Source organism: Crocodylus porosus, unplaced genomic scaffold, assembly GCF_001723895.1.
Source record: "Crocodylus porosus isolate Cpor-Errol unplaced genomic scaffold, CroPor_comp1, whole genome shotgun sequence".
NCBI classification, from domain to species: domain Eukaryota; kingdom Metazoa; phylum Chordata; order Crocodylia; family Crocodylidae; genus Crocodylus; species Crocodylus porosus.
In genome coordinates this window covers 100085010-100093370 of record NW_017728886.1, presented here as the reverse complement: position 1 = coordinate 100093370, position 8361 = coordinate 100085010, and the positions used below count along the sequence as shown (strand labels likewise).

At 42.7% G+C, this 8361-nt stretch overlaps 1 protein-coding gene across 1 annotated transcript in view; it reads right to left on the bottom strand.

Annotated features, from left to right (window-relative positions):
* COL15A1 (collagen type XV alpha 1 chain) overlaps window positions 1–8361 on the bottom strand; it is a 175735-nt gene that overhangs the window by 3773 nt on the left and 163601 nt on the right. The window contains exons 31-35 of the mRNA XM_019536236.1: window positions 7869–7933; window positions 3481–3609; window positions 3239–3298; window positions 1636–1695; window positions 480–665 (exon numbers count right to left, since the gene is read on the bottom strand). Coding sequence (XP_019391781.1) covers window positions 480–665; window positions 1636–1695; window positions 3239–3298; window positions 3481–3609; window positions 7869–7933 — 500 coding nt within the window. The remainder of the gene's footprint in view (window positions 1–479; window positions 666–1635; window positions 1696–3238; window positions 3299–3480; window positions 3610–7868; window positions 7934–8361) is intronic.

The window sequence follows — 8361 nt, the reverse complement described above, 5'->3', positions numbered from 1 at the left end:
CTTTACTAGCTGCAGCATTGCATTGCAGGCTCATGTTCATCTTGTGGTCAATGATGACCCCCAAGTCTCTTTCTTCCATAGTGCTAGCCAGCGCAGCACTACCGAGCCTATATGGATGCTGCAAGTTTTTCCTCCCAAGGTGGAGAACCTTGCATTTTTTGGTGTTAAACACCATGAGGTTCTTGTCTGCCCATTTGCTGAACCTGTCCAGGTCAGTTTGGATCACCCTCCTGTCTTCTGGTGTGGATGCTTTGCCCCAAAGTTTGGTGTCATCAGCAAACGTGGCCAGTCCGCTTCTGACTCCAGTGTCTACATCATTAATGTTGAAGTGCAGGGATGTTGATACATGAGATGCAGAGGCTGCTGGAGACGTGATAATTAACACACTCCAGCAGACTTGATTAATCAGACTCTCCACATATCTACAAGTACCCTAAGAATCTGTCTTTACAAAAGAAATCCAAAGCATTTATTTTTACCTTAAGATTAACTATTGGTAAACTGTATCTGTCTGCTTTTCGCACAACTGTGGACAGATCTTGCAAATGTGATGAGAGGAAAGCTCTGTATGTTGACATTAAACCCGCTGCCCGGGCCTGTTGAAAGCACTGATAATCTGCTCGCATGTCGCCAGAAAATGGAAAATTCAAAGCCACCAGATGCAGCTTGAAAACAGAAAAGAAACAATAACCTTCTCAGTTATAAAATCTGTTAACCAATCCGCATCTTCTTGATGGGGAAAACATGTCCTTGAGGAAAACAGACAGACAGGTAGCTGGGGCTGATATGGAATATCTTTCAGAGTAGAACATTTATTCTAAACCTTTCATGATGAAGAATTATAGTTGCCACCATAACATCACATTTCTTAAATAAGTCATGTTCAGTTTGATGAGCTGCAATCCAGCCCACAGCAGAAATATATTATTATCTTTGAGTAGTTAAGACATCCAAACACAAAATTTCAGTTTTAAACTACTGTTGAGATTTGCTAAATAGTAACCCTTCAGTTGTCACCACATTACAAAACCCCAAAACTTGGAAGTGAATAAATAAATAGTTAAGGACATTGTTATGCATTGACCACATAAAATCTATTGTTATCAAATACAATACACATATTTTAATCACAACATAAAAGTTTAAATTCTAATTTATATGTTATTTTTCAGATATGATGTCATCATCTTTCTTTAAATATTGAAACAAAACTTTTCCAAAAATACAAGCTTAGATTTTAAACAATCCTTTTGACAGAAAATATCCATCCCAGTTTCCATGGGAAAGATAAAACAGTTCAAATAGTGCTAATTAAAACCCAGTCATAACCTTAAAAAAGTAGCCTGTATTTTAGATTGAGGCCATTATTTACAGCTAAGAAAATCAGGTATGTTTTTATTACAGGCATATGACAAAGGTTATATATAATCACCAAAGAATAATGCTTAATGAGGCCATTTAAAGGTTTGTACAATTTCTAAATTCTTTGAAAGCTGTAACTGAAATGTCTCAAAATAAGTTCTGTGAATTTAGAGGATATCCTGAAAGCACATGAAAGAGATTTACTTTACTTTGTACACAGATTGCAACTATGCAGCTTCAGTGGTGTCTCTACAATATAATTATCTTACTTACTGATGGTTTTCCAGTGTTAATGTTGGAAAAAGTAGTCAGTGCTGGAAGAGACTGAAAGCCCTGTGGTAGAACACACAGCAACAAATCACTCACAAATATAAATTGACTATGATGTCCAGAGCAGGGAAAACACAACCTTTTTTTACTTCAGTCCATTGGGGGAAACATCCCAGATCGGCATTTCAGCTGTTCAGTAATATTTCTAAATAAAATAAAAATGGAACTACAGAAATGTGAAATCGTGTTGCTCTGAATGATGATATTCTCAAACTTTAAATTAATGTACTCCTACCAATTTAGAAAGTCACCTAAGCACGTGGTGAAATGCTGTCCTAAACAGAGATGCTTTTTCTAGGTCTCAGAGCCTAACACTTATCTGACTGAGTGAGCATCGGTGGTTGAATGCACTTGGAGATATGCAATGAAGCTGCTAATACTGAATTTGGAGGAGTTGGGGCAAGAATGGATTAAAAACAAAAGAATGAAGGTGAGGTGAGACAAGATATTCAATGCAATGCAAGATATGGACTGCACCATGCCTCAGCAGCTCCCTCAAAGAGACAGGAACAGGACCTACCAGGGGATCAAAGTAGGTCTTTCCCTGTAACAGAGCTTGCCCATATAAAAAATAATAACAACAGAAGCTTAATCTTAGTTAGCCCTTGGCTTATGCTTATCACTGTCTTACAGAGTACTGAAGTTACATGCTAGGTGTTAAGGACTTATATCTACTTAACTTGGAAGTTTCTCTGAAACTAACCCTGGGCTTGATATGGCTCATTTCCATATTCAAAACTAGGGCATGGACTATTTGAACACTGCTTCAAAGATGCCTTTTGCCTCAGCAGTATGCAGAACCTCATAGGTACGGGCCTACTGAAATTGCATTTTTGTGATTTTTGCAGAACTGTGATTTTGGGTGGCCTCTGTGAAAAAGCACAGGTTCCCTGGAAACCCCCCCCCCCCCCAAAATACTTACTGAATACATGCTGGCTCCCTCTGGGGAGTCAGCAGTCTTTGTGGCCACTGCAGCCCAGTGACACTGGGGGGGAGGAATGGCTGCTGTCACATCAAGGTGACTGCCACCTCTGTCCCTCACTGCTGACTGGATGCGAGGGCTGTCTGTCATATGGTCTCATCTCTCTCCACCAATCGGTGGTGAGGGGCAGGGCCTTTGCAGCTAATCAGCAGTGAAGGGTGTGGCCATATGACAGCCCTCACAGCCAATCAGTGGGGAGGGGCAGGGCCACCAAGGCCCCTCAGCCAATGAGAGGTGTACTGTCCCCACCATGCTTGGCCTGTGAAAATGGGTGCTGGCCCTGCGATCTGCCTGCAAAATCATTAGCAGCCACCTTGAGTTCAGTAGACTCCTACTCTTAAGTAAACAGAGTAGCCAATGCCTAGTCATAACCAATTAGGGAACTCATGTAGTGACATGACCAATGTGCAGGGCTGAAGGTCACCCAGGTTAGAATTCCTGCTCACCCACTGCCCCGAAAGCCTGTTGTGGGGGAGCCTGTATACAATATCTGCCAAATGTTCCCCCAGTTTCTGCTTAGTCAGACCCACAAATTTGCACAGTCCAAAAGAGTTTTGCACTTACATGGCTTGAAACTGCTGGAGGAGGAGGGCTGTCAGCAGGGATGGGAATTAATTCTCCCAGCTGGAAGGACAGAGAATGAAGAGGGAAATAGAAACATATAAAAGTGAAAAAATTACAGCAATTAAGAAAGTACTGCATGAAAGGAAAGTATTTGTACCAGCTCTCCCTTCTTTGAGAATATTTGCAACAACTTCATTGAAGATAGGACAGTTGAAGCGAATCAGGAAGCAGTGCTATAATACCTGCAATTTTCTCCAGCCATTTCGAACACGGATAAAGACCTCGCTGTTTTCACGCAGATAGATTAATGTTCCTTCTGCCACCAAGTGAGCCTTTTGCAGCATACCCTCAATATTTCTGAATGTTGTAACCTGTCAAGTAATCAAAAATAAAATAAAATAAACCCCATGCCTAGAAGCATGAGATGCAAAGGACATTTACAGATAAATACATTCATTTGAAGAATGCCAGTAATGACAAGACATTTTCATTTCACCCAACTCTTCTTGTGAAACATAATGTAAGCATAAGCTTTTAGAACAGTAGGGAGTGTAGGCCAAATTCACTTATATTGTATCTCCACTGATTTAAACAGAATTACACAAGGGGTATATTTTGTTTTGTATGAGATAAATACACTGTTACAACTTGGTACAATTGGCTGGGGCCGCAGAATTTGAAAGATGATTTGGAAGTTTCAAAAGAGATTCAGCAACAGTAGCTGGAGTGAAGCAGGATGCAGTTTGTAAATTATATCTCATTCACTGAGCTAACAAAATCAATTTCTGTTACTATCATATTTGTCTTACTGTTCTGATCCAATTAGCAAACTTAATTCAGACATTTAGTTTATTGATTTCTATGAGACATAATCTCTAACCGAATCTAAAGGAGAATGCAGAACTAATCAAATAATGAAACAAGGTTTAGATGAGTGGTTTTCTCCAGCTGGTACTTTAGAAAGAAACCAGTTTCAAAGTATAGCATCTTAGAATGAAGGTGACTGTAGAACAGTGATTCTCATTCCCTGGGGTGCCGCCAGATCCTTTGAAGAGTGCCATGAGGTGTAAGGAGAAGTGAAGGCTCAGGGGTGACTTGGTGGCAGCCTATAAGTATATAAGGGGTGTGCATCAGAAACTGGGAGAATTTCTGTTCACCAAGGCACTCAAAGAGAAGACAAGGTCTAATGGTCACAAACTCTAAGAAAACCATTTTAGACTGGATATAAGGAACAACTTCTTTACTGTCCGAGTTCCCAAACTTTGGAAAAGACTCCCACCAGAAGTGGTGCAAGCACCTACTCTGGATGCCTTTAAGGCATGTCTGGATGCTTATCTTGCTGGGATCATTTGACCCCAACAGACTTCTTGCCTCTTGGGTGGGGGGCTGGACCCAATGATCTTGCGAGGCCCCTTCCAGCCATAATGTCTATGAAATCTATGAGATATGCAGAAAAACACAGGCTAAGTCTCATCTCTGCCTGGCTAATTCCCAACCCTCACTACTTCATCCCCCTGCAAAAAGATAAGCACTGTAATATATAAGTCAGTTTTTGAAATTGGGTGCAACTCAATTCACAAAAGTTATGGAGGGGTACCTTGAGTCCAGTGAGATGTGCCTCAAGTCCAAAAAAGGTTAAGAATCACTGCTGTAGCAGATTGCTTTACTATTCTGAGATGTCACTTGTTAGCTGGCTATGATCAGATCACTGTGCTTCACAGATTTCCGATATCAAATGTATTCAGTTTATAAGTAAATATTATGTTGTCTGGTACTGATTACAGAAGGTCTCTTCATTTTAAGCTGCTCTTCTGGCTTGTTGATTGATGCTTAATAGCACTATATTATGTTGAATGGTTGGGAGAAACAATTGGAAGAGATGGCAACCTTGACTGAAGGTTTGGATGGGAAGCAGTCCTGCAGGTATCGTATGGGGAGGTCTAGTAATTTCTATTATATTTGAGGTGCTGGGAGATTTGATACGGCTAAGTAAACTGGATGTTCTGCTTATTAAGGCATTTGAAAATGAATGCCAACAATGCTAAGGCCATTCAAGGAGCTTTTGGTGGAATTTAGCAGAAACCTGAATAAACAAGTCTCTCAATAAACAGGTTCTTAACTTGCATACGGGACCTCTACCTAATACAGGATGTATACGGTTCCACTATGGGAAACACCTTGCTGGACTTGGCAGGGAATCTGCAGGTACAAGGTAACCTAGGGGATAGCGACAATCGATTGACTGAATTCATCATCCGGTGAAGGGTGGGTAAACTAACCAGCACAGCTGAAGTGTTAGACTTCAGAAAAGATTCTTCAGCATGCTCAGGAGATTAGTTAATGAGGTGTTAAAGCTCAAGAGCATTGGCAAAATGGGGGTCCAGGAAGGGTGGTTGTTCCTCAAGGGAGTGATCCTACAGGCACAGAAGAAGACAATCCAATAAAAGTGGGCAAAGGGGCCAAGAAGCCCTCTTGGCTGAAAGGGAAGTCTAGGAAAGCCTAAGGGCAAAGAAAGAGGTAAACAGGCTATGGAAACAGGGGTAGCTACCAAGGAGGAGTATACTTCCCTGGCTCGCACTTGCAGGGAATCAGTCAGGAAGGGCAAAGCAGGATTAGAACTTAAGTCTGGTAACAAAAATTAAGGACAACAAAAAGTCCTTCTTTAGGTATATAGGGAGCAAAAGGAAGGTGCAGGGTAGCATAGGACCCCTCCAGGACAAACTGGTGACAGACAGGGGGGACAAAGCTAAGCTCTTCAATGAGTTCTTTCCATCTGTATACTTAGACACAGGCCAAGAAAAATCTCCCAATTGGATCATAGGTGAAGGGTCACTTGGAGAGGCTAGATGTGTTCAAATCAGCAGGCCCAGATGATTTTCATCCAAAGGTGCTAAAGGAATTGGCCAGAGTCATAGCAGAGTCACTGGTACGGCTGTTTGAACACTCATAGTGATCTGGTCACATCCCAGAGGACTGGAAAAGGGCCAATTTGATCCCTATTTTCAATAAGGGCAGGGGGAAGGAACTGGGAAACTATAGGCCAGTTAGTCTCACCTCTGTCCTTGGGAAAACTCTGGAAAAAATCATTAAGGATCACATTTGTGGGAGCCCAGCAGGGGAAATAATGCTGAAAGGAAATCAGCACAGGTTCATTACAGGTAGATCCTGCCTGACTAACCTTGTTTCTTTTTATGACCGAGTCACAAAATGCTTAGATGTAGGAGTCGAGGTAGATGTCATCTACCTAGACTTTAAGAAGGCCTTCGATACGGTATCACATTCCGTTCTCATAAATAAACTGAGAGGCTGTGATGTAGATGATTACATGGTCAGGTGGGTGGCAAATTGCCTTAGGGGTTGCACTCAGAGAGTGATGGTGGATGAGTTGATATTGACCTGGAAAAATGTGGGTAGTGGAGTCCCACAAGCCTTGGGTCCTTGGACCAGAGCTATTCAATGTCTTCATCAGTGACTTGGATGAGGGCATGGAGACCACCCTGTCCAAGTTAGCAGATGATACCAAATTATGGGGCTAAGTTGACACACCAGAGGGTAGGGAACAGATCCAGGCCGATCTGGACAGGTTGGAAAAATGGGCAGAATGAAATAGGATGCAGTTCAACAAAGACAAGTGCAAAGTGCTGCACCTGGGCAAGAAGAACCGCCAACACACTTACAGGCTGGGGGATGACCTTCTCAGCAGGCACAGCAGTGGAAAGGGATCTTAGAATCATAGTTGACTCCAAGATGAACATGAGTCGTTAATGTGATAGGTGGTTCCAGGCTACAAGGAGCACGCAGAAATAATACTACCAGTGGGCAAACCACCCCCAAGGTCTGCACGGTCTGGGTATCCTGGGCTGCACAGAGCTCTAATACAGACCAAAGCCCAGGTGGTGGCAGCAATTACCCCAGACTTGTGGGTGTGCTCCAGGAAGGGGGTCAGCTGGACACAGGCACCCCAGGGGAGACACCTGAAGCATGGTGTTAGTTGGGCACAGGGAGGTAGGTGGCTCAGTGTAGTAGCACCCCCTACTGTCCTACCACAGGATAAACCCATGCAAAAATAACCCAGAGCTTATACTTCAGCAAGCAACTCCCTCTGAGCATGAGTGATTTAGATTGGTCTGGGAATTAGCCTAGTCAGAGTTGGGGGATAGGAAAAGTGCAGCCCTGAGGTGGGGTTCACTTTCCTAGCCCTGGGACTGCACTCTGAACATTTACATTCAGTAGACTGGGTTAACCCATTCCTGATCTAACTTAATTCACCTCCTCAGGTGAACTAAGTTAGACTGGGCTACCCTTTTTTTGCCTCACCAAATGTGTGTACAGATCAGCACTTAGATCGACTTAACTCTAGTTAGGTTCATATAAATGTAACATCTACACATACCCAGAATCCTCTTCATTCTACTTCTCACTTCTTTGGATAAGAAGCTGATAGTAAGCCCACAAACACAGCTTTCCTCTGTTCTATTCTGTTCCCTCTCTCTTCCCATCTACTGTTTCACCAGAAGTGAGGCATCAGTGGCTCAGAAGCAGCTCTAACTTGCTTTGTCTTCTACAGAACTGTTTCCAATGACTTACAAAGCAGCTAGAAAAGTCAAATTTTGAAGTTTTTGTCTCTTACCAGGTTCCTGGTTCCTGGTAATCCTGGTTCTCCTGGAGGCCCTGGTGGCCCTGGAATTGCAGCTGCTAAAATAAAGCAAAAATTTACTTTGTAGGTCTTTCTTCTTGGAAGACAGACAGAGAAAACTTGGTTGTGCTGTGCAGGGTAAAGTTTTTGACAGTGAGAGTTCATGGTAATGTGTTTGCTTAGCAGCTTGTCCCAGCTTGGACATTTTTGAGCATCCCCTGACCAGCTGCTCTCAATTACATACACCAAAGCAACAATGCAACTGGGAGAGTGCTCCAGGGTCATCCCTACCCACTGCTTTCCAGCATGCTGCAGATTGGGGTCACAAGAGCAGTTATACAAGGATGCCTAGAGTATCTCCTCTAGTATATATCTGAGTTTAGATTGTGCCGGGGCAGTGGGTGGGTAGGACCATGCTTAGGAACAGTCAATTGGAACACGCTACTGTTGTACTGTAGACAAGCCCAAAGTCCTGAATAAAAAAATA